Source organism: Notamacropus eugenii, chromosome 1 (genome assembly GCF_028372415.1).
Source record: "Notamacropus eugenii isolate mMacEug1 chromosome 1, mMacEug1.pri_v2, whole genome shotgun sequence".
Lineage (NCBI taxonomy): Eukaryota > Metazoa > Chordata > Mammalia > Diprotodontia > Macropodidae > Notamacropus > Notamacropus eugenii.
In genome coordinates, this window is record NC_092872.1 from 493,586,835 (window position 1) to 493,614,112 (window position 27,278).

Below are 27,278 nucleotides of genomic sequence, written 5' to 3' on the forward strand. Positions count from 1 at the left end.
GTGATACAAATCCAACTTATTCATAGTGAACTATTTTAGAGACATTGCTAGGATGTTTTTTGTAAGTTTTTATTGAAAAATTTTGCCACAGTCCTAGTTGGTACGTTTGTGTTATAGCTCTCTCCCACACCTTTTTGCCTTTTCTCTTCTTAATTTATTTTATCAGGACCATATTTATCTCATAGAAGAAGTCTGGTAAAGTTATTTGTCTTTATTTTTGAGAATATCTTTTTCAGCATTGTCACTAAGTGGTCTGCAAATGTTTAATACAATTCACTTATGACTGCCATGTTAATGCCAAACTTAATGTGGTCATCCTCTTGGCATAGCCTATGGAAGTTCAGCACTCCTAAGTTCAAAAGATCCACTAGTCTCACTCTACCTCACAGCTGGGATTACTGGTGTGGGCCATCATGCCCAGCTTTGCTAGTGTTACTGTAAAACCTGCTCTTAGTTTTACTATTCAATTCTACAGCCTTTTTACATTTTCATGTTTTCTTCATTTCTCCCATAATTTTCAATTTTTACTTCCTTTAGTATTGTTGATTTGTCTCTTTGTAATTATATGCTTGGTTGATCCTCCTTTCTCTCTTTTGCCAATATAAATTTTCAGAGATATACATTTTTCTCTGAGGGTTGTGTTACCTTTGTTCCCTAATTTTTGGAATATTGTTTCTCTTAAAATTTTTCTTAATGTTATTGTTTTTCTTTGGTTTGTTCTTTGGCTTACATTCATTACATCTGTGTCATTTGCTCATGTTTTCTTTATTAATTGCTGTTTTAATACATCATAGTCTGTAGAGTGTATAATTCTTCTGCCTTTTTCCTTTGTTTATAGTTTAAAATATAATCGGTTTTTGCAAATGTACTGAAGGATGATTAGAAAATATGTAATCTTTAATATTCTCATTTAAAAGATGCTACACGTATGTCTAACCTAATTTTTTCCAATGAATCATTCACTATTTTCTTTCTTGTTTATCCATCTTTTGGAGTCATCAAGCTGAAAGTAAAAAAAGATAATTAATATTTCCAACTCTTGTGCTTTTGTAGTTCACCTGAGTTTTCTTTTTTCTTTTTTTATTAATTTATTTATTTAAGTTTTCAACATTCATTTTCACCAAATTTTGATTTCCAAATTTTCTCCCCTTTTCTCCCCTCCCCCCACACCAAAACGCCGAGCATTCTAATTACCCCTATCACCAATCTGCCCTCTCTTCTAGCATCCCTCCCTCCCCTTATCCCTATCTTCTCTTTTGTCCTGTAGGGCAAGATAAATTTCTATACCCCATTACCTGTATTTCTTATTTCCTAGTTGTATGCAAGAACAATACTCAACAGTTGTTCATAAAACTTTGAGTTCCAACTTCTCTTCTTCCTTCCCTTCCCACCCATCCCCATTGGGAAGGCAAGCAATTCAATATAGGTCATATCTGTGTAGTTGTGCAAATGACTTCCATAATAGTCATGTTGTGTAAGACTAACTATATTTCCCTCCATCCTATCCTGCCCCCCATTTCTTCTATTCTCTCTTTTGACCTTGTCCCTCCCCGAGAGTGTTGACTTCTAATTGCTTCCCCCTCCCATTGCCCTCCCTTCCATCATCCCCCCCACCCTGCTTACTCCCTTCTCCCCCACCTTCCTGTATTGTAAGATTGGTTTTCATACCAAAATGAGTGTACATTTTATTCCTTCCTTTAATTGAATGTGATGAGAGTAAGCTTCATGTTTTCTCTCTCACCTCCCCCCTTTTTCCCTCCACTGAAAAGTCTTTTACTTGCCTCTTTTATGAGAGATAGTTTGCCCCATTCCATTTCTCCATTTCTCCTCCCAGTATATTTCTCTCTCACCCCTTAATTTCATTTTTTTAGATATGATCCCATCCTATTCAACTCACCTTGTGCTCTCTGTCTCTCTCTCCCTATGTATGTGTGTGTGTGTGTGTGTGTGTGTGTGTGTGTGTGTGCGTGTAATCCCACCAACTACCCAGATACTGAAAAAAGAAGTTTCAAGAGTTACAAATATTGTCTTTCCATGTAGGAATATAAACAGTTCAACTTTAGTAAGTCCCTTATGATTTCTCTTTCCTGTTTACATTTTCATGCTTCTCTTGAGTCTTGTGTTTGAAAGTCAAATTTTCTTTTCAGCTCTGGTCTTTTCATCAAGAATGCTTGAAAGTTCTCTATTTCATTGAATGACCATTTTTCTCCCTGAAGTATTATACTCAGTTTTGCTGGGTAGGTGATTCTTGGTTTTAATCCTAGTTCCTTTGATTTCTGGAATGTCGTATTCCAAGCCCTTTGATCCCTTAATGTAGAAGCTGCTAGATCTTGTGTTATCCTGATGGTATTTCCACAGTACTTGAATTGTTTCTTTCTAGCTGCTTGCAATATTTTCTCCTTGACCAGGGAACTCTGGAATTTGGCTACAATGTTCCTAGGAGATTTCAGATTTCATTTAGGAGGTAATTGGTGGATTCTTTCAATATTGATTTTGCCCCCTGGTTCTAGAATATCGGGGCAGTTTTCCTTGGTAATTTCATGAAAGATGATGTCTAGGCTCTTTTTTACATCAAGGCTTTCAGGTAGTCCCAAAATTTTTAAATTGTGTCTCCTGGATCTATTTTCTAAGGCAGTTGTTTTTCCAGTGAGATATTTCACATTATCTTCCATTTTTTCTTTCTTTTGGTTTTGTTTTGTGATTTCTTGGTTTCTCATAAAGTCATTAGCTTCCAATTGTTACATTCTAATTTTTAAAGAACTATTTTCTTCAGTGGGCTTTTGAACCTCCTTTTTCATTTGGTTAATTCTGCTTTTTAAAGCATTCTTCTCCTCATTGGCTTTTTGAACCTCTTTTGCCAGTTGAGTTAGCCTATCTTTAAAGGTGTTATTTTCTTCAGCATTTTTTGGGGTCTCCTTTAGCAAGTTGTTGACCTGCTTTTCATGATTTTCTTGCATCTCTCTCATTTCTCTTCCCAATTTTTCCTCCACCTCTCTTACTTGATTTTCAAAATCCTTTTTGAGCTCTTCCATGGCCTGAGCCCATTGAATATTTATTTTTGGATGCTTGGGATACAGAAGCCTTGACTTTTATGTCTTTCCCTGATGGTAAGCATTGTTCTTCCCCATCCGAAAGGATGAGAGAAGATATCTGTTCACCAAGAAAGTAACCTTCTATAGTCTTATTTTCCCCCCTTTTTTTGGCATTTTCCCAAGCAGTTATTTGACTTTTGGGTCCTTTGTCAAGAGTAGAGTATACTCTGGGGGTCTGTAAGATCTCTGTACCTCCAAGGTGGTACAATCAAGCGTGTACACTGGTCTGGGAGCAAGTAGAAATTTTTGTGCCCAGAATCTGAGTAATAGAGTTTCCTCTTTACAACCACCTGGCCTCCAGTTCCACCAAGACAGCACTGGGGGCTGAAATTCAGATAAGCTGCAGGGGCAGGGCTGCCATTCAGTGTGAGATAAATATCAGCTGCTCAAATTCCTCAGGAGTATTAGATGGGGGCAAGGCATCTACTCAGGGCCAAGGTAAGAATCAGCAGCTCAGTGCCCCCAGGGATTTTATGATTCAACAGTGGATGCAGCCGCTGTAGGGGCTGCTGTGGAAGCTGTTGCCATCTGCCTGATGTGGCTGCTGCTGTTGCCTGAGGCTGGAGCTATGAGAAGGCCCTTCTGCCTTCTTGGCCAGCTGAAAAAACCCTTTCACTGACCTTTGGTGCCTGTGGGTTGAGGGATCTGTGAATCGCTGCTATTGCGACTGGGGATTTTGCCCCTGTGGCCTGTTTGTGTCTTCCTTCCAGAGCAATGCCACATGGCCAAGGCTGGGCTGGGCTCTGCGCCGCATCCTGTGTGACAGAAGTTTCCTGTCGGCCTTCCAGGTCACCCTGGGCTAGAAGTCTCCTCCACTCTGTTGTTCTGTGGCTTCTGCTGCTCTAGAATTTGTTGAGAGTCTTTCTATACAGGTATTTTATGGGCTGTGGGGGTAGAGCTAGTATATGTGCATCTTTCTATTCCGCCATCTTGGCTGTGCCCCCTGCACTGGCCCAGTTGCTGCCTTCACCTGAGTTTTCTTATAAGAACTTAGGTACTCTCCTGTTTGGCTCATATCTATTTCATAATGTTATTTTTTCCATGTCTGTGGTTCTTTTAAGCAAAATGTAATTTCTTTCCCAATTGTCTCTCTGGACATCATTAATTTTTATTGTTGTCTCATCTGAAATAATGATTCCCCCCTACCCCTATCTTTTTAGTTATGTAATACACAATATATTTTGTTTCATTCCCTCATTTTTACTCTCTTATATGTCTATACTAAATATGCTCCTTATATAGGCAACAAATTATTGGTTTATTTATTTTTTAAAATTCCTTCTTTCATTTTTCCTCGTTTTTGTTGTTGTTGTTGTTATCAGTCTTTTCTATGGAATTGTCTATTTTCCCCCATGGCTCTTTAGTTCATGTCATGACAGGGCTCTTTATCTCTGCTGTTTTATGCCCTTTCCTCTCTTAGACTAGGCTTCAATTCCTCTATTGTCACCTGCTGCCTGTCTTCTGAGTCCTTCCTGTCAATGACAGTGGGAACTTAATAGTCTTTTCACTTCCTCTAGAATTGAAGGGATTCTTAACCTTTTTTGTGTCATGTATGACCCCTTTGGCAGTCTGGTGAAACCTGTGGATTGCTTCTTAGTGTGATGTTTTTAAATACATAAGATTACAAAGGAAAGCAATTATATTGAAATACATTTATCAAAATTTTTTTTAAGTTCATAGATACCAGGTTAAGAACTTCTGCTCCCACTCCCCAAGAGTGTCTTAATTGGGAGTGGATATTCACAGGAATATTCTCAGCCTTTCTCTGAGATAGATAGGAACAACTAGGATTAACACTCATTTTTCTTTATTTTTTAAAAAATAAGTGTTTTATTGATATTTTTATATCCATATCAATGCCCCCCAAATCAATCCATTAGCCACATCTGCAAACATTTGCCTACTTATGTATTTATCATCTACCACCTCCCTGTGGATAAGGGCACTTTTCAAAAAATCATCTGCAGGTTTATTGTCCTAGAACTGAAATTACCTACCAGTTCTTAGAGTTAAACTTCCAAAACTACAGCTGACAGCTTTCAACTTTTCATCAGCGTCCACAGAGAAGGGTGGAGGAGGAGGAGGCGGTGTAGGAAGAGTGGGGGGATGAGAGGGAGAGGGAGACAGAGGGTGGCGGGGAGAGAGAGGCAGAAAGAGAGAGAAGGAGAGAGAGAAAGAGAGAGAGAGAAGGAGAGGGAGAGAGAGGGAGAATTATAGATTATTGGGGAATGCTAGGGCACGTTTCCTCTTCTTTTTGTTCTTTCTGTAGGTTACAAATTGAATCTGGTGATAATAGCAAGAGGAATGAGTTTTTTCTTGAGGGTAGGTGGGGAGATACCAGGGAAGAGGAAGAAACGCAAGGAGGAAAAACCAAAGCCTAGCTACAAAAAGTCATTAGAGACACTTTACACGTGGAGCTTGCCCTGATCTCACCAGCTACTAGTGCCTACCTTCCTACCTTGTGTTTAATGACTTATGATTTATTTTGTATATGTTCGCTCTATATTGACATATGTACATATTATTTCCCTTTATGAGATGTAAGCTTCTTGAGACTAGGGATTGTTTCATTTGTGATATCTGGATCCCCATTGCCTAGCATAGTGCCTGGGACAGAGTAGGTACTCCTTAAATGCCAATTGATTGAGCAATGCTTCACGGTCACTTTTCTGAAGTTAGGATGGTTTGCATGTTTTTCCATTGGAGGAATTAAAAAACAGTAAATTTATGCTTCATTTCTCTGAGTTTACTTTGTAGGGAGTGTTCCTGGAAATTAAAGCCAAGTTTCCTGGCTTCTAGTTGAGTTCTCTGCTCCCTTAACCATACTACCTCTCTCTACCAACACATTTTTATTGATTTGTATTTTAAGTTCACTTCTTAGAAACCAAGAGGCCTATGGAGGGGATTTCAGTGTGTCTAAAATAGTAAAGATAATTTATTCCCTAAAGAAGTAAACATGAATTCATGGTTCTTTATTTCAGCCAGATGGGAAGGAATGCTAGAATTGGACTCTGGTTTCTCAAGCAAGGGATAAGAATATGTTGAACAAAGGAGAACAGAAATGACAGTTTTAATGACAGCCCACATTCCAAGGAGGTTTGTGTGAAATTTGAAGACATGGATTAGTGGAATTTTATCAGAGATGATCAGTATCCTCTTTAGGGCTAGAATTTTTAATAAAAAATATTAGATTGGCAAAAACAAATGAATTTTTTTTTTTTAGGGTAAAGAATAATCGGATTGGAGAACCATGCTCCTCTTATCCTTCCAGAGTGTAAAGTTTGGGGTTAGCCTTGTGGATTTATCAAAGAAAGCTTGTTTTATATGGCTTTAGTTCTGCTAGGGGTAGGAAAGGACTTCCTGGGCTCATTGGTTTGTGTACCTCCTGAAACAGCTGCCAATGCTCCTTATGCAAGACACTCCCATCATTTAAGTGAGGACTTTACAAATATGATGAATAGCTCATTGTTCCTTGAGCAAACATTTAGCAGTTATCCATTACTAGGTATATGCATCAGATCAAATAACTAGAACATTTAAAAAGAAAAAGTAGTATTAAAAGACAACTACAAATATTCATTAGTGAAAATGTATTTGTGTTTGTGTTTCTGTATTCATTATGCAGAAACATGATGTTAGTTCCTGGGGCTCAGGGACTTTTAGTCTTTATAGCACCTAGCACAGGTAAAGTCCAGGTTTTATTTAGGTGCTAATAATCAGTGTATGAGCAGTTAGGTAGTGCAGTGGATAGAGTGCTGGGTCTGGAGTCAGGAAGTTCAAATCCAACCTTGGACACTATCTGTATGATCCTGGTCAAGTCACTTTACCCTATTTGCCTCAGTTTCCTCATCTGTAAAATGAACTGGAGAAGGAAATAGCAAAGTACTCCACTATCGCTGCCAAGAAAACCCCAGATGGGGTCATGAATAGTTGGACATGACAGATAGGACTAAACAACAACAATCATTGTAGCCTCCACTGTAAATCTGGATGTATAAAGAACAAATACATGACAGTGTATGAAGAGAAATTAGTCAGTTATTTAAAATTGCTTTGAAAAACATATCATAAAAAAGTATATCATCCCACCTTCTCCTTGTTCTTCAGTCCTTCCTAATTTACTGTTTCCTTCTTTTCTGCCTACAAAATATCTGTCTTCAGATAGTCTTCACCATCCTTAAAAAACATCACCTGATCTGACCATAGCTACTAGATACTTTATCTTTTTCTGTCCTTCTTGGATAAACTTCTTGAGCAATCCTTCTACTCCAATATCTTCACTTCTTTGTCTCTCAATTTCTTTTATTTTTTGAAAGCAAATAGTATGCTTCAATCTGAATTCAGACTCCATAGTTCTTTCTGTGGATGTGGATAGCATTTTCCATCAGAAGTCTTTTGGAATTGTCTTAGATTGTAGCATTGCTGAGAACAGCTAAGTCCATTAAAGTTAGTCATTGCACAGTGTGACTGTTACTGTGTACAGTGTTCTCCTGGTTCTGCTCTCTTCATTCAGTATCAGTTCGTATAAATCTTTCCATGTTTTTCTGAAGTCTGCCTGTTCGTCATTTATTATAGCACAATAGTATTCCATTACAATCATCCATAACTTGTTCAGTCGTTCCCCAGTTGATGGGCATCTCCTTAATTTCCAATTCTTGGCTACCATAAAAAAATTGCTATAAATATTTTTGTATATGTGGGGATTTTTCCCATTTTTATGATCTCTTTGGGATACAGACCTAGAAGTGGTATTGCTGGGTGAAAGGGTATGCACATTTTTATAGCTTTTTGGATACAGTTCCAAATTCCTCTCCAGAATGGCTGGACCAGTTCATAACTCTACCATCAATGCATTAGTGTACTAGTTTTCCCACATCTTCTCTAACATTTATCATTTTCCTGTTTCGTCGTGTTAGCCAATCTGATAGGTTTGTTTTCATGTACATTTCTCCAATCAATAGTGATTTAGAGCATTTTTATATGACTATAGATATCTTTAATTTTTTTTCTCTGAAAACTGCTTGTTCTTATCCTTTGACCATTTATAAATTGGGGAATGACTTGTATTCTTATAAATTTGACTTCTTTCTCTGTGTATTTTAAAAATGAGGCCTTTATCAGATATTGACTCTAAAAGTTGTTTGCCAGCTATCTGTTTCCCTTCTAATCTTGGTTGCATTGACTTGGTGCAAAAACGTTTCAATTTGATATAAACAAAATCATCCATTTTATATTTTATAATGTTCTCTATCTCTTGTTTGGTCATAAATTCTTTCCTTCTCCATAAATGTCTCTCAGTTTCTTCTAAACTCTCTATAGTATGGGTTCTACTCTCATCATTCAAGTGAAACTTCCCTCTTCAGAATGACCTATTATTAAGTGCCATTATCTAAAGAATTTTTCTTAGTCCTCATGCTTCTCAGCCTCTCTTTAGCACTGGACACTGTTGATAACCTCTTTTTGGAAATTCTATCTTTTTCAGGTTTTCATGACTCTGCTTTGTCCTAGTTCTTTTGCTTCTTGCCTGACCCATTTCACCTCTGCTTGATCGTCATTCATGGAATCCATTAACCACAGCATCCCCAAGGCTCTGTCCTGGTTCCTCTTTTCTTTTCCCTCACTGCAATCCCATTTCATGATATCATCAGCTCCCATGGATTCAGCTATCACTTACATGCTGATGATGACTGAATTTGTTTCTGTAGCCCTACACTCTTTCCTGATCTCTAATAAGTTATCACCAACTTCCTTTCAGATATCTAGAACTAGATATCTAATAGGCACCACTAACTCAACATTTCCAAAACTCTTTTATTTTCCTCCCAAATTCTTCCCTTTTTAAAAGTTCTTTATTACTTTTGAGCACACTGGCATCCTACTAGTTAACCAGACTCACAGCCTTGGCATCCTTGAATCTTCCTTCATCTTCACTCATTCTACATAACCATTCTCTTGCCACATCTCATTGTTTCTATTGTCACAATATCTCTTCTCTGTCTCTCTGTCTGTCTGTCTGTCTATCTGTCTGTCTATCTATCTATCTATCTATCTATCTATCTATCTATCTGCTTATGTCCCCTTTTCTCCTTTCACACAACTACCATTGCAGTTGATGTGTTTGTCAACTCTCATTTGGACTATTAAAATAACTTTCTAAATGGTTTTCATGTCTCAAGTGTTTCCTTACTTCAACGTATCTCCCATTTAGCTGTGAACTTGATTTTTCTAAAACATAGGTCTTATGATATCATGAGGAGCTCCACCAGCTTCCTCTTAGTCAATAAATATTTAAGTGCCTTCTGTGTGCCAGGGACTAATTAAATTCTAGGTATATAAAGAAAAGCAAAAGACAGACCCTGCTCTCAAGGTGTTTACAGTCTACAGGAGAAGACAATATGAAACAACTACATACCAACAAGCTATTTTCAAAATTAGTAGGAAATAATCATCAAAGGGAAGGCACTAGAATTAAGAGGGAGTAGGAAAGTCTTCTTGTAGAAGGGTGGATTTTAGCTAGGACTTGGAAGAAAATCAAGGAAGCCAAGAAATAGAGATGAAGAGGGAAAACATTCCAAGCATGGGTGATAGCCAGTGAAGATACTCAGAGTTGGGAGATGAAGCATTTTCTTCAAGGAACAGTTAAGGAAGTCAGTGTCATTGGATCACAGTGGATGTGGGGAGAAGAGTGGAGTAGAGAGGCAATGTAAGGCTCTGTAAGAAGACAGGAAAAGTATGTGTGTAGGGGAGTGGGTCTAGGTTATGAAGGGCTGTGAATGAAAAACAAAGGATTTTATATTTGATTCTGGAAGTGATAGGGAGTCACTGGAGTTTATTGAGTAGGTGGTGACATCATTGAATATGCACTTTAGGAAAAGCATTTTGATGGCTGAGTGGAGGATGGACTAGAGTGGTAAGGATTTGTGGCAGGCAGATAGTTGCAATTGTCCAACTATGAGGGAGGATAGTAGTGCCCTTGATAGTTAATTGGGAAGTTTGGAAGTGGGGAAGGGTGTCAGAGGGCAAAAGATAATGAGTTCACTTTTGGACAGGTTGACTTTAGGATGTCTGCTAGATATGTATTTCAAGATATCTGAGAGGCAGTTGGAGATGTGAAGATGGAGGTCAGATGACAGGTTAGAACTGGATAAATCAATCTGAGAACCATCAGTATAGAGACAGTAATGAAATCCATGGGAATTGAGTTCATCAAGTGAAATAATATAGAAGATGAAGAGCAGAGGGTCCAGGACAGAGCCCTGTGGGACACTCATGATTGATAAGTGTGATCTGAATGAAGATCCAGCAAAGGAGACTGGAAAGAAGCATTTGGATAAGTAGGAAAGAATAGTGTCTACAAAACCCAAAGAGAATATTCGGGAGCGAGGGTGATCAACAGTGTCAAAGGTTACAGAGAGGTCAAGAAGGATGAGGATTGAGAAAAGGCTGTTAGATGTTAGAGTTAAGAAGGGAGTGAGCAGAGATGATGTAATGGCACCTATTGTAGATGACATTCTTACAGAGTTTAACCACAAAAGTAGGAGAGATGTGGGACAATAGCTATCAGGGATGGGAGAAATATGTGAGAGTTTTTGAGGATGAGGGAACCATGGGCATGTTTGGGAGCCTTAGGAAACCAGCCAGTACCCAGGGAGAGATTGAAGATAAGTGTGAAAGTTGTGGTGATAGAAAGGGCAATCTGCTGGAGAAGACAGGGTGGAACAGGATCACTTTTACCTCCCAGATCTAATATAAAAACCTCTGTTTAGCATTTAAAACTTATTACAGCCTAGTTCAATTCCTATCCTTCCAGTCTTTTTATACTACTTGACCACTTCTCCATACATTCTACAGTGCAATGACTTTGAGTGTTGGGTGAGACAAATAGCAAGCAGCCAATCTCCTTTCTCTATGCTTTTGCACTTGCTGTCTCCCCATGCCTGGAATACTTTGGTCCCTCATCTCCAGTGCTTAATTTACCTGGCTTCCTTTAGCCCAAATCTCCACATTTTGGAGGGGACCTTTCCTGGTCCCTCCAGCTGATAATGCCTTTCCCTCTAAGATTGCCTTCCATTTTTCTCCATATATCTTGTATGTACTTAGTTATTTACATGTTGTTTCACCCATTAAAATACAAGCCCCTTAAGGTCAGAGACTGTTTTTGCCTTTTTCTTTGTATCCCCAATGTTAGCACAGTTTCTAGTACATAGTGGATACTTAATATATGTTTATTGAATGACTAATTTTAAGTCAGTCTTCTTAAGGCATTTGTTCTCCTGGGAAAATGGTTTTTAATATGGAGCAGTGAAACTTAAATGTTTTCTGATTGCAAACTACTTTGGTATAGAACAGGAGACCTTCCACTTCTATGATAAACATAAATGACTACAATGAATAGATAGAGTGGTGTTATTTTAACAAGGTTCCAATTAGGTGACATCTGGTTTTATTAAATATAAGAAATAAGTTCATTCACACTTGTGACCCATTGTGAACTCGGGTGGTATACATGTCTCTGTAGACCACTGTGGAGATCCTTTTGGAATACTAGGATGTGTTTGGAACATGCTTTGAAAAGCACTAGTCTAAACCGTGAACATGTTTCACAAATCAGACCAATTACAAAGTTAGAAATGCAAGGAATATGCTACTTCTATTCATTATAGACTGAATAGAAGTCTGACAAATAAATGGAATTTGTTTATAAGGCAGAAACCTTTCTTGATTTTTTTTAAACAGACAGGTACATTACAGTTTATCCAATAAAGAGTGTGACACACACTATCCGTAGATGATGGATGTGTATCTCATAATTCCACAGATGACACGTATACTTCCTAGATGCTAACACATCCTTTTGTGGGCCTTAACAAAGACTATACTACATTTGACAGTTGTTTTGAAATCATAATTATTCTATACTTATCAGGCACTTAAAATTAACTAGTCACATAGAGAAAGGCAGCTGAATTTGAAGTTTAGGAAAGAGTTTAGAAACAGAGCAGATGAAATATGGTCATTCTTCCAAGCTTTTATTATGCATACCAACAAGTTCTAGCTCTGAAGAGTGTATCCGCCTGGTTGGCACACATGATTAATCATAGGATGGTGCATACCTCTGGAGTAAGTGTAGCTTAGTATAATGAAAGACCATGAATCCTGGATGTGGAAACACACAAAATTAAGTAGTAATAATTCTGCAGGGAGCAAATGAGTATGTTTTTTGAAGGAGAGCTGGGAGCAGATTGTCTTGCAAGACAGCATGAGGGAAAAATCCAGAGAGAGAGATGTCCGGCATAACATTTGTTTTCCTGTGTCAGACATAATTTCTTGATTGAAAAGTGACAGACTCCACCAGCAGAGGGGCCTAGAGACCCGTGGAGAGATCATTACCCTTCACCTGATCCCAAGACTGAGAATGCAGTATTGGATATCAGGGTCTAGACAGCCACTTGTGAAGAGAACTGGATTAGAAGTACTTGTTAGTTTCTTGATTTGATAAAATGATGGGGTTAGACTCATTGGGCTCTTAAGTTCCTTCCTGACTTTAAATCTGTGATCCAGTGGTTTTATTGAAGCCCACTCCTCGTTTCTTTGGTTGCTATAACTCTAAAAATTATGACTAGGAGGAGATGTAGACCTCATTGTCGTCCCATCTTGTTAGAGAGATCTTAGTCCTTGGATGAATTCCAGAGAAAGAGTCAGGCTCTGAAAATGTAGCATACTGAAAGGTTCAGCTTACTTTATTACTTTTTCCCCCCAAGAAGCATCATTATGCAATGGAAAGAGATTGGCCTTGCAGTTGGTAGTCCTTGGTTAACTCTTTTCTTGTCTCTTGCCATTTGACATAGGATTTAGGGCAAGTTGTTTTTTTCTCTGAGCCTCAGTTTCCTTGTTTATAAATGTATATAGTGACGCCAGCCCTGCTTACTTCATAGGATTATTAAGATGAAAGTGAAAATACTTTCTAAAAGTATATTATCATTTCTATTTTACTCACATTGATTGTTGAGAATTCAGTTCATTGACTTAAAAAAATCTTGGAAAGTGGGCATTATGTTTTTGCAGTATTCCCTTTTATGCGTGTCAGTTTTACCCCTGCTCTACATGGGCAGCCTTGAATTTTCTTTGCCTGATTGATGGGCTGCAAGATGTCCCCAACATCATCTTGGTAGGCTTCTATACACCTCCCTGAGGACTGGGGTGTCAAAATTAATGTCCCAATGAACTTTGGTCCTTCAGGTCAAAATACTGTGTGGTACTTACTGGTACCGTCAAAATCCTTAGCTTTTACTGTGATTCATGCTTTTTTGAGGGAAAGTTTGGGAGGGGTATGATGGATAACTGAAATTTATAAACTCAGGCTTTGGAAAAAAAAACTAACCCTACCAAAACCCAAAGAAAACTTTACTAGCAATTGATAATGCTTTGGATTTTTTCATTATTCAGTTGCCTTTCAATCTTTCATTCATAATATGCTCCTGTGGGCATACATCTATCATCCATCTTTACATTGGCCTATGAATCTCCTGAAATCTTGATTTTTTTCCTGATATTGTGCTATTCCATGCAGACTTGCATTAGTGATTTCTGAGTGAGAAGAAAGACAGATATGATCAGAAAGAATGTGGGCAAGCCATGTAGCAGGAGTGAGGCATAACAGCCTTGGGTATTGCATTTGTATCAACAAACTATTAAAAGACCCAGAGCAAGGTCTTAGGTACCAGTGGCAGACTCCCTATGAAGAAGCTAGAGAAAGACATGAACAGGAATTGCACAGGAAGAAAAAGTATGAATGGGGTGCACTTGGAAGGAGTAGTTATATTGAAGAGCTTATTGATCTATTGAAGCATCAAAATTTTCTGAGAATTTCAGTGGCATTAAGCTCTTTTCTCTAGTTTGTCCAGGGAATGGACCCTTATCATTCGTTTAATAATCAGATAAATATGAATTGCTAGTAACAGGTAACATTTACATATCACTTTCTGTGTGCTAGGTACTGTGCAAAGAGCTTTACAATTCTTCCCTCATTTGATCCTTCCCTCCACTCCGGTGCTATTATTATCCCCACTTTCTCCAGGCCCAGCACTCTATCTATTGTACCACCTAAATGCATCGTTACCATAGACAGATGTTTTACCATAGATGATCAATTTTTGATAGTCCTTTGCAGCACCTCATTGATGATCAAAAATGCCACTTATTAGATAACCAGACAATTGGTGGTGCAATGGATAGAGTGCTGGGCCTGGAGTCAGGAAGACCTGAGTTCAACTCCAGCCTCAGACACTTATTAGCTATGTGACTCAGGGCAAGTCACTTAAACAGTCTGCCTCAGTTTCTTCAACTACAAAATGGGGATAATAGCACCTACTTTCTAAGACTTTTGTGTGGATCATGTGAGACAGTATTTGTTGTTGTTTTTTAAGGCACAGTGCCTGGCACATAGTGAGTGCTATAATCCTTTTTCCCTTCCTTTCCCCTTCCCCATTTGACACCATTCAGAAATAGAAGTTGTCTCTAGGTTGAGTTTATCGTATATTAGACATAAGTTTCTATCATCTCTCTCCTTTCACTGATAATTGCATTTACCATGTTTTCTCCTATTGTCTTTTCATCTATTGCACATGTTTATTTGAGTTGAACAAAGTGGCCTCAGAAAGCTGTAACACATTGCATTTGTCTGTTCCCTTAACTGACATGCTCCTGATTCTATTCTGTTTGCTTTTTTCTCCCCTGTTCCCAACTGCCAAGTTTACTTTTCCAGAGAAACTTCGCAAGACTTTCTTTTCACAACTTGAATCTCATTTCACTATGGTCATATTTCTTTTATATGTGTCATAAAAAAGTATGCCATAAGACTTAGGAGAAAGATTTTTAGAACATGTGATTTTGAGTACCATCTCATCAGTCCAAGGTTTCTAAGGACTGCAGCATTTCCTACTTTAGCATATTAAACCTTCTGGAATTCCCTTTGAAGCAAATATTTTGATCCATCCCACCTCTGAATTTTCAGCACCTTGTTTGCACCTTTCTTGTGTACTTACTTTATCGGATTTTTTATTTGATTTATTATATTTGTGCATGTTACCTCTAGGATATTCTCCCTATATGTTCTGTGAGGGTGGGGGTCAAGTCTTGTTCATCTTTGTAATAATCCTCTAAGTAATTAGCATAAGTTAGTAAGTATTTGCATATTCATGTAATTAGTAAGTATTTGAGTAAATATTTGTGAAATGATGAAAGCAATAAGTTCATAAGAAAGTGAACTTGTACTTTTAAAGGATAGGGAGCAGGAAGTGTTGGTTGCAGTTCACATGTATAAAAGAGAACATATATAAGGTGGATCACTGAGAAAGAGAGAAGAGTAAGGGGGAGGTGGTTGAAACCTGTGGTCAGTGATCCCAGACCAAGCTTTCCACTAGCATACACAATTTGTTAAGGATTTGGTTAAACCACTCAACACTATTGACTGGATGCTCCATTCTAAGGTTCAGTAGAGTGGTAACAGTGATGGGCATGTTGTATTTCCCTGACCTTTCCTATACTTTTGCCCAGTTGATGGTCAGTGTAGTATGGGCTCATTTAGAGAGTTTGCAGATCAGAGTTGTCTCTTTGAGACAGGTAGGAGAACAGGGAGAGAGAAATCTCTTTGGAATCCACCACCTGTATTTCCATTTCCTACAACCCTTTCCTTTAAAAAACAATGACAAATTCACATAATGATTCTAAATTATTTTCATTGTTTTAATAGCACTATCTGCACTATCTCTTCTTGGAAAAACTGAGGAGTACAAACTTTTGACATCACTTTTCTAAATGAAGCATCTGGGAAGTATTCTGCTGCTTTGGGTTAGTGTGCATATGTTACTGTTCTCAGAATTCACATTTTAGCTTATGAGTTGCCAGTTGTTAACTAAACTACTTCAAAATCGACTGTGTACATGGGCTGCTTTCTATCATTTTCTGACACTTGTAGAAGAACACACGGCCAGGAAATTATAACTTGGAACACAGTCTTACGTTGTGCCATATAAGATAGACAACTCTACAGTTGATTTAAGAATTTTAAGCTCTACACATTAATTGCTTCCATACTTAAATGGTTCTCTGATGTCATGGCTATGAGTACTCCCTCTAAAGTTGCAAATCATAAGACATCCATACCCTCTCATCCTGTGTAGCTCGTCTGTTTCTTCCCATAAATCTTCCTCAAAGGGTATACCCAGTAGGCTATGAGTTTTCTTCTTCATTTCTCATTTTATGTGACTACCTACAGAGCACGTACACATCTATCAATTGTCCCTCACTCTTGCTGCATGGCTGGCTTAGCTTCTTATCTGGTCATACCCCTCTCTTGTGACATCCACTTTGCTTTCTTGGGCAGTTTTTTATTGGTAGTGTATTATAGACTTCTCCCACCCACAGTGAACATTTTCATTGTTTTTTTGGGTGGCTGTTATTTTAATTCATTGGAGACTATGGTATTCTATGATTCACAGACATATAGCATCACTGGAAAAATATTGTTGTTGAATAGATGAGCTTTGCTTCAGAGAGAAGCAAAGAGTCATTAGTAGCATTGCATAACTGACTAAAATTAGTCTAGCCTCCACTATTCCTCCTGTTCAGTTCTGGGCTCAATTTATTATCTTTCCAAAGTGTTTTTGATATGTGTTCTGATGAGTCAGCTCTAAGAGTTGTCTGTTTGATTGCCTGTCATGATCTGCCTAGTGATCTTCATCAGCTTGGTTTTTCCTGTGGGTACAGTTACGCTGAACTCTTTTCAGTGATGATGGATCTCATTTAAGAGGCTCTGAAATACAGTAGAGTTAGCTCTTCATTTACCCTACCCTGTTGTCACTTGTGTCAGAATGAAAAAGGCTTTGAGCTGTGTCTCCAGTCATGAAGCTGAACTGTACAGACTCATTCAGTCACATTTTCATCCATCGCTATAATTTTGGGCACCATGGTAGAGTTAAAAGAGAACTGGGTCTGGAATCAGAAGATATGGGTTTAAATCCTGGCCTAGTCATTCAGCATTTACCCTACTGGGAACATCTGGAGGATGTCACTAACCATAGCAAGTCCCTTTTCCATTTGGAGCCTTACCTGGACATCTTCCCTGACCATGGTCAACACCTTTAGTAGAAATTTATCTACTTCTTGTTGTTATTGTTATGTTTTTGCCTCACTTTAGTTACAAATTTTTAAAAAAATATCCTCTGAGTGTTCTAATGTATGTGTAACTTCTTGTAAAAACAGATGCTTCAGAAATTATTTCACTGTCACAGAAATACACAATTGTATTTTGTGCCAAAGTAATAGCATATTCATGACTGTGAGGGAAATACAACTCATTTTATTTAAAATGTTACACTTGACTTTGTCAAAGTCGCAATGCTCATAAGTCTCGTTTGTTGATTTAGTTTCATATAGCATCAAAGAATTTAGAGCCAAGAAGGGTTTTAAATATCATCTAATTTCATTTAAAAATTAATTAAATTAATTATATATAAATTATATAATTCTATATATAATATATGTTATATAAATATAAATGTATATATAAATATAAATTATATAAATAGGTAGATCATTTAAATGTCATCTGATTCCACCCTCTCTTTTTACAACGGAAGAAAGGAAAACTCAGTAGGGTCATGAGAATTGCTCATATTTCTGGAGAAGTCAATAGCAGTCATAATTCACATTCAGTTCCTTTGATTCTAAATCCAGTGTCCTTTCCATTTTGCCTTGATAATTGCATATTTGTATGTGTGTGTATAAGTCTTTGTTAAAATACTTATAATAGCTTATAATAGACTAGGACAGGATTTAAACCCATATCTTCTGATTCCAGACCCAGTTCTCTTTTAACTCTACCATGGTGCCCAGAATTATAGTGATGGATGAAAATGTGACTGAATGAGTCTGTACAGTTCAGCTTCATGACTGGAGACACAGCTCAAAGCCTTTTTCATTCTGACACAAGTGACAACAGGGTAGGGTAGTCTTGGTTCATAAAGAAAAGCACATATTTTGTGTAAATTATAAAATATGTGATAATAACTCTGATTAAGAAGTGTTATGTTACATAACATGCAGTTTTAAATCTGCAAGCCTTCAAATATCTTCTTGCCACAAGTAAGTGGTAATCTTGGTTGGAGCACATCTTTGCTTCAATAGCACAGGCCTCTTAGTTCTTCCCTCAAAAGGAAAAGTTGTCTAGCTAAACATCATTTATTCATACTTAGTAAAAGTTTGTTCTGGACACTTGATTATTACTTGTAAAATGTTTGACAGTATTTCCTATCAGACCTTCAGTAAAATTTTGGAGCAAGGATTATGTCATTTGTATTCTTGGTTTATGTTCCTCTAAGTTAGAGATTTGTAAAAGAAAAAACAATGCTGATTAGTCCCTTTCAAGATGAATGTGCCAAATGACATTTTGCATCTTTTCTTTTTCCTCTCTTTCTCCCATAATTCAGCCCAATTTAACAAATATTTACTTATCACCTCTCATGTGCAAGACCTTGTGCTGGGCACTGTAGATGTATAAACCACAGTTCTTGCTTTTAAAGATGTTATAGCTTGCTTAGGGTAGAGGATTTACAAATGCATTTAAAAGGATAATTAACTGTATTAGGTAGCATTTAAGTGCCCAGTGATTGGTACAATCAAAAAGGGCTGTAGGATTTCAGAGGAGGTAAAGATCTCTTTGGACTAAGCTAGTCAGGGAATGACATACAAAGGTAATAGAACTTAAGTTGGACCCTGAAAGATGGGAACATTACTCTTTATGGTACAGACAAAATGGCCCTGCTGTTCCTTACATGTCACTTATCTTCTGTCTCTGAGAGGTACAGGCATCTTCCTCCTCACTTCCACCTCTTAGACTCCCTAGTTTCCTTCAAAGCTCAGTTCAGGTGCCACTTACAATGGTAAATCCTTCCTGATCCTCCCAGCTGCTAGTGCATCCTGACTGAAACAATCTCATATTTATTTTGTATGTTTATGTACATATTGTCTGCCTTGATAGAACGTAAGTTCCTTGAGGGTGGAGGCTATTTCATTTTTTATTTCCAGAGATTAACACAACCTGGCACGTTATAGAGGCTTAATAAGTGCTTGTTAATTGATTTTAAGAATTAAAGGAGGTGGTAGGAAGGGCAGCAGCTTGAGCAAAGGCCCTGAGGTGTGAATGTACAAAACTTGTTTGGAGTTCTCAGTAGGCCATTTGGGGCTAGCAGGGAGGGCACATGAAGGGGAGAAGAAAAGTTGGGAAGGTAGTTTGGGGCTAGAAAGATTTTCAAGGACCTTTAATGCTATGTTGATGAGCTTTATATTTTATCCTATAGATAATGAAGAACCAAGGAAGCATAACTGAATTATTTGTACATTTTTGCTGGAAGTGAAGCTTATAAAAAGCTTTCCTCATGTGTTAGTGGATATGTTGCTATATAAGATCTAAACCTGTAGTAGGATATGTGAATGGATGTCAAACCACATCAGAGTTGGGGCTTTCCCTTGCTCAGGTGGATAGTATAAACTAGATCCTTTGAGAGGGAGATAGAGAGCACTGCCTCCATGCTGGTATAGTGGCTGCCATTGCATCTTGGAAATCAGACAGGCCTTGGCAGATAAAAGCCTGTCTGTCCGCAGAAAGTTAGCTTGATTTTTGATCCAATTCTAAAGTAAGTGGTTTAGTTATTACATCAGAAGTAACAAAGCCAGTTACTCAGAAGGTGCAGTTAATTGGATTTCTGAAGAGCCCATTAAAGTAAATACTGTGCCATGTATTCTGGTTTTATGTGGGTGGTGCTTCATTTTATTGATTTGTTTCTTAAAAGCCTCAAACCTGTTATGGCAGGAACTCTACAGTTATAATAGCAGATCTGGGAAACTTGACACTTATTTGGTAGCTGGTGGTAGAATTTGGATGGCTTAGAGAGATTATTAACATAATATGACAAGACATCTTTTGGCTCATTTGTTTTTCTTGTGCTTCACTCTGCAAATTAATTTTCCAAGATGTCTGCTGCTGACCTTTAGGCCCATTCCTCTGGGAGTCTGTGGAATAGAGTAGGGATGTGCCCCCTTTCACTTACTAAAGAGTATAGTCTTGGAGCGCTTAATTGGTGGAAGACCAAGGCATCTAAGTCTGTTGAGATAGCTGGCAACTTACCTCCTTTCCAGTTACAAGACTCAGCTTCTGATTGTGTCCCCTGATACACATGCACTCTGAACAACTACAGCCAACTCAGATACCAAAATAAACCCAGCAGACGTGAAAACAAGAAAGAAAGAAGACCCACTAAATTGTTGAGCTAAATTTAACATTTATCAGGAACTGAGCTACTTTAATGTGATGTAAAAAAAAAACAAGTGGGCTTTTAAAAAAGGAATTGGGGAGGAAACGAACAATAAAGAAAGAGAAATTACAATTTTTGCTACTTTCAAAAATGGGAGCGGTGCCTAAAGCAATACCCCTCTGCCAAGAATCTTTCCATTTCTTGAATTATGAGACATAACAGTTTATTGTCAGTGACTTGAAAAACTGCAGAATGACTGGGGGCTGGGGAGGGAGGGAAATAGTACTGAACAATGAGTGGCATTCCTTAGAATGTCAAGCTTAGGACCATGGGGAAGGCTATCATTAGTTAAAGAGTTCTCTCTGAGCTGAACCCGCACAAAACCATCACCATGTCCATTTCCATTGATCCTTCCTTTCCTCACAAAGGGGCTTCTCAGAGCCAGGAGACCCTACTAGCTGCCATCAGCCAGCCCTCGTGCATTGTAAATAAAGTCATCTGTTTAAATTAGAACTGTAATTGTTTGTACTTACTATTTTAGACTGAATCAGGACAAGCTAGAAGATTTTCAGAGAATATTGCACCTGGAAAATAGAATTATCCCTGTCATTTTTTTAAAAACCTAAATTGGATAGAAAATAAGAATACAGGTGTTCTGAAAAAGTACTAGTCAGATCTTTGACTGAAGGCCAAGGAGACTTTGCATGTAGCATGTGGACAAAATTTGTCTACAGAATTTGTACTGAACAAATTTTATCTGATATAAACTGGTAATGACGGTATTTCACAAATAAATTTAAGATATTACTTAGTATCTGCCTCATATCTTTAATCCTGGAGGTATTCCTATCAGGAAAAGTCCTCTCTGTCCCAGCCCCTTTATTCTGGAATAAAATTGACTCAAGATAGCCCTGGATAAGGATACCCATGTTTACCTTTCTTTCCCAGTCATTGCATGGAGGGCTTGGTCTTGGCACTACTGTAAAGGGGAAAAAACACTGAAACCATTAGCTGATTCCTCCTTCATTGCCATAAATGTCTACTATTAGTCTCAGGGTTGTGAAGCTTAAGAAGGGAACTGGCTGCTTCTTCTTCTCTTTTTTTGCCCTGACATTCCTCTTTCAGTCTTAATTTGACCAGCCAGAAGCATTGATACTCATATCTGTGCACATTAACCATTCTGATACTGCCACACGGTATCTAAATGTCCTCAGACAAATTGCTTAACCATTATTGGCCTCAAACCTCATCGGTAAAATAAGGAGACTGAATTAGTGGATTTCTAAGGTTCCTTTTGGCTCTAAACCTATGACACTGTGATCTATGCATTCCAGAATCAATATTCTAATTTCCCATTGACTGACAGGTAAGAAACACATTTCATTTCAAGTGATTTTGACTTCTCTTTATGTTTGATAAAAAACCTTGACAATCTGAAGAAGAAAGATCCAGAAATTAGATTTCTTAACCAATGGCAAGAAACCCTTTGCCAGTGGCTAGAAACAAAGGCATTGATGGGCTGCCTAGGGCAAGCGGGGCAGGCTGTTTGCTGAGGAAAATTCTTTTCACCATTGGTAGAGCCTGGAGCTGCTCTAACAGATGTTAGGACTGGAGCCTTGGGCTCTGACCAGCAGCTAAAGAGGTGATGAGTGGAGAGTTGCCCCAGTTCCCTGTTTCTGATTTCAAAACACCATTCAAACAGTTCCTTTTAGTGCAAGTTTTCAGCCAGAGGCTATTTGCTAATATGAAAGAATCTCTCTAACATTGAATTTTTGTGTTTTATGGTCCTGCTGAGTTTAAGAAAGGTTTTATATTGTTTTAAGTTAATTTTGTATGAGAACAAATAACTCTAGGCACTAGAGATTCAAAAAGAAATAGAGAGTTCATTCCTTGTTCTCAGGAAGTTTACAGTTTTGTTGTAAAAACAAGATGGATACATATGGAGTGGCTAAAAACAGGGAGAATTATAATGGATTTGGATTATAAGAAAATTTAGTGGTATATCGACAAAAACACATGTATAGGGTAGCAAAAGAGTCCTAGGTGCTTAGATTACACAGAATAAATAAAGATAGGATCTGATTGGGGAGGTGTTAACCAAGAAAGCAGGATTTCTGTCGGCACTGTGGCTTCATAGTTGATATGAAGCCATTTGTTGATAGAACTCCAGCAGGATTCAGGGTATTCACGATCTCTTAATCAGTGAGTCTTAACTTCTGGACCACTTAGAGAACTTGTACCCTGTTAGTGAGATATCAGAAAAAGCCTTCATGCATTCAAAATTGAACTTATGACTTCTTTGACTTCTGAACTCAGTTGTGAACTATTTGCTCCTTTCTACTTCACTATCATACTTCTCAGATCTACACATCTGAGGATTGATGGCATTCCAGTTCCCTCCTAATGTTTTGAAGCTCAGAATTAAGATATTCCTAGCTGTTTCATCTGTTTGTCTTTGAAAAATTGTAGTTTGAGACCAGCTATCCTTTTTTCCCCCAGCCCCTTCCTCCGTTTCCTGGTTGAAAACAAAGGATGAGCAATTCTGATAAAATCTGGGTAGCCACAGGACAGGCAGGCAGCAGTAGGAAATTAGCAGAGTCGCTGGGGTTAGGCAGGAAGCTGTTGCAAAGTTACACTGTAGAAAGGGTCTTATCCTCAGCAGCATTTGAGCTGAAACTGACTTTTTCCCAACATGCAACTTCTTAGAGGCAACTACAGTCTTCTGTCACCCCACAGTGTAACCAACTGAGGAAGGAAACAGCTTCTGAAAGTAACCTACTGGGAAATGCTTTATTCCTTGTTTTTTACATAGCTTCTTAGAAAGCATTCTGATCTTAGCTATTCTCTAACTTCCCCATTCCATGTTGTGTCTGTTCTTAATGTTCTTTTCCTCATTGCATTTTGTATTCATTTCTCTCTTCCAGCAACAACAAAATCCTTGGTTCCCCTGAGTTTGTCAGACTTGGAGAACAGAAAGTTTTAACCAATGACCACAACTATAAGCAACAGTCATATTTATCTGAAATTCCTTCAAATTAGAATTTAGTGACATTCCATGGTGCATTTTAGGATAACTGTAGAAAGACAATATTGATTCAACATTGAGGGAATTAATTAATAGGGTTCAATACCCTTACCTTAAATATTCAATCACTTACTAAATCTTGCTGTTTCAACCCTACATTTTCTCTTGTATTCAATCCCTTCTCTCTACTCACAAGTTCACCAACTTCATTTGGGCCTCATCACCTTGTACCTTAGTTCTTGCAATGGTTTCCTAATTGGTCCCTTTGCTTCAAGTCTCTTCCCACTCCAATTCATCCTCCACGTTGATGCCAAAATGATTTTTCCTTCAGCATAGATCTTACCATGTCTCCCTCTTAGTCTACTCTAAAGACTTTCTGTTACCTCTAGGATATAATCCAAACTCTTTTGCTTAGCTTTTAAAAACATTTATAAATTCACCCCAAGCTATTTTTCTAACTTCATTTTACATTACTCTTCCTTCCACACTTTTTGATCCATCCAAACTGTCCTTGTCTGTTTCTCCTATTTCTGTGTCCTTGCTCTGACTGACTTCCATACCTGGAATGTAATAGCTCCTCAGTTCTGCCATACAGAATCCCTCTCTTCCTTCCAGATACAGCCAAGCACAACCTTTCTACATGAAGCCTTTTTTGAATCCTTACAAATACTCCTTCATTTCTTCTCAGACTTACTGGTATAGAGGTAACTAGGTGGTGTGGTGCTTAGAGTGCTAGACTTGGAATTAGGTAGACCTGAGTTCTAATCCTGCTGTAGACATTGAGCAAGTCCTTTAACTGTTTTAGTTTCTTCATCTATAAAATGGGAATGATAATTGCACCTATCTGACAGGGCTCTTGTAAGGATCTAATGATATAACATTTGTAAAGTACTTTGTAAACCATTGAGTACTACATAAATACTAGCTAATTTTATTATTAAAGATTTTGTATTTATTCTCTCTCTCTCTCTCCTGTATATATACACATACCTGTACTTATTGCCTTCCCAATAGAATGTAAGCTCCCTGAGAGTAGGGATTGCTTCATTTTCGTATTTCTATTCCCTGTTGCTTGGTACAGTGCATTGTAAATTACACATGGTAGGAGCTTAATTACTTGTTGATTGACATGTTGCTCTTATAGTGTTACTATTTCATAGCTAATGTGTAGGGTCTCTGAAGGCTTTAGGTGTAGTACAATGGGAGCCAGTTCTTGGGCTTTTAATGGATTGAGACATGCTTAACATAAACTTTGCTTGGGACTTGAGGGTCTTTCTTTGCATGCATATGTGTGTCAAGGAAATAACTTTATTTTTTTTTTCCTCCTAGTCTTTTATTTGAAGTGCAGACTGAAATTTTGTATTGGTGTACACCATAACCAATGGACCAGGAAAGCAGCACCAGAGAGAGTGCCGGTAAGTCTCTGTTCTGTACTAATCTGTACTCACTTATACGTGTTTTTTAAGTCTTTTCCATGTGTGGGAGACATTTTTTTCTCCAACTAGATTGTAAACTCCTTGAGAGGAGGGGTATGTGCCATTCTGTATTTCTTTTATATGATAGTGATACTTTGCCTTTGTATAGTTCCTTTTATTTGTTTAGAGGACTCTTAGTCTATTAGTTCATATCCCTTTTTGCTCGGGACATCACTCACTATATTAGTATGTGGTCAGCAAGTGTGATTGTTTGATCAACTGTAGCATATTCTATTATAAATCAAGAATGGGGAAATCTTTGCTTGCTTTTAAAAGGGATTTGTCTGAATGGTTGAAGTTTTTGATCACTAATTTACATCAGTGTCCAGAAATGTGAGTGAGCATATGTTTGGTTACTTTAGACAAACTCATTTGAAGAACGTGGCCTACTGGCTACTGATTTTTCCTTCTTCTAAGTGTTTACCAATGTTATATCATAATTCCCCCTCTTTACTCCCCTCCTTCCGTCCTCAGTCCAGATCCAAAGACAGAAAATAGGAAATATCTTCACTATAAAAGACTAGCCTATAGTAGTTGTGGAATATAGGGGTTAAGTTGCTTTTTCAGGCTTTCATAAGGAGTCATTCAATAGACTTGGATTGGGATCTCACAACTTCTGGCCTGTTTTCTATAAGAAAGTGCTGATAAACATAGCTTTAGCTAATTAAGAAATAAAAACCCCACCCCACATAAGAATCTAAATCTGTGATACATTTTAACTGGGTAGGGCTTGGGTAGAGATGAGTTCTGAGTACTGGAGCAGAGGAGATTTTACAGATGTAGACATTATAGATCCTTAACACAAGGGCCATTTGGGAAACCACATTTTCCTGTATAATGATATATGGCAAAAGGGCCTATATCATGTTGAATAATATTTTATGGTTTCGTAGAGATTATATTTATTGAATTATACTATAATTAGCATTCATTCCATTCATAAACCATCTCAGTTTAAACTATCAAACAAAATGATAGCAATGGCCATTTTAAAGAACCTAAGAAAATAAAGCATTCGAAATTGGTGAAATGGGTGTGACATTTGTTTCCTCAGGCACAAGATGACATATTTGTAAGGAAGGATATCATGAGAAAGTTTGTCAAATACCTTGCTGAAAAATCTTTGATTTTTTCCTGCTCTTTTAGTCTAATGATCCTATCTGGTTATGAATCCTAATTTCCCTTTTTTTGTCCTTCTTTTAACCTTTTTAGATTAATCAGAGAGTTTTCTGTGCATTCAAATTTATGACTAATATGTGATATCCCTGCTCAAGAAGCTCTCAGGGTTCCCATTTGGCTAAAGGATAAAAATATAAGCACCTCTGTTTGACATGTAAAGCCCTTTACAACCTGATTTCAGCCTAGCTTTCTAGACTTACTGCATAGTACTCTCCTCCAGCTCTGTTTTATATCTGCACTGGTTTACTTGCTAATCCTTTTACCCAACATTTCATCTCCCATCTTCAAGCCTTAGACCTAGAGATTTTTCATGCCTTCACACCTTTGCTTCTTAGAACAGATGCATCTCTATATGAGGCCCATTCTGATTCTTTTCCTCAGTTTCCCCAGGTTCTAGAGCCTCTGAAATGACTTTTTATTTACTTTGTATATATTTTGTGTATAATAATAATAATAATAATAATAGCTAACATGTATGTAACACCTCTTATGCCAGGCACTATGCCAAGCAATTTATAGATATTATCTCATTTATTTATCGGTGTTCATGTTATTTTCCCTTCTTGTGTAAGTGCCTTGACTGCAAGGGCTCTTTCATTTATTTATCTTTTTCTGTCTTTTTTTTTTTTTTTTGGTCTTTGTATCGCAGACACTTACAGTTTCGGGCATGTAGTAGGTACTTAATAAATTATTGTTGCATGAAGGAAAGATTGGGTTGTCAGAATTTCATTTTGAAAACATCCTGTCCTTTTCAAACTATTTTCCCTTTGAGAGGGAATGGGAACATCCACTTCTTTTTCTCTGAATCTTTTGAAACTTTTGCTCAAAAATGTAAAAAAGCGCATGCCAGATTATACCTAATGTAACTGCCCTTGGCTGTCACAAACTCTAAGATGATATATTTCTTCCAAGATTTCATTTTGCTAGCCAATTCATCCTTCATCAGAATTAAATCCAGAATTCTACCTCTACCCTTTAAATCCTTCCTGTACCTTTTGAAAGATGAAATTGTCAGCAGGATAAGCCAAGAATTTTTCAGATGTTCTGAAACTTAATGGGAGATCTGAAAATAATTGAAGTCTTCCAGTTACTACTATATCTTGCTTCTTTTATAATTTCAGCTTTTATAATTTACATTAGGAAAACATCATCCATATCCTCCATCTGGTCAGACAGTCTGTAGAATACTTCTAGT

At 37.7% G+C, this 27,278-nt stretch overlaps 1 protein-coding gene across 5 annotated transcripts in view; it reads left to right on the top strand.

The window, feature by feature from the left end:
• Nucleotides 1–27,278, top strand: part of EXD3 (exonuclease 3'-5' domain containing 3) — a 429,786-nt gene that overhangs the window by 85,366 nt on the left and 317,142 nt on the right. For all 5 annotated transcript variants that reach the window (XM_072633114.1, XM_072633118.1, XM_072633119.1 and 2 more), the window contains one exon: nt 24,759–24,844. In XM_072633114.1, coding sequence (XP_072489215.1) covers nt 24,811–24,844 — 34 coding nt within the window. In that variant the 5' untranslated portion in view covers nt 24,759–24,810. The remainder of the gene's footprint in view (nt 1–24,758; nt 24,845–27,278) is intronic.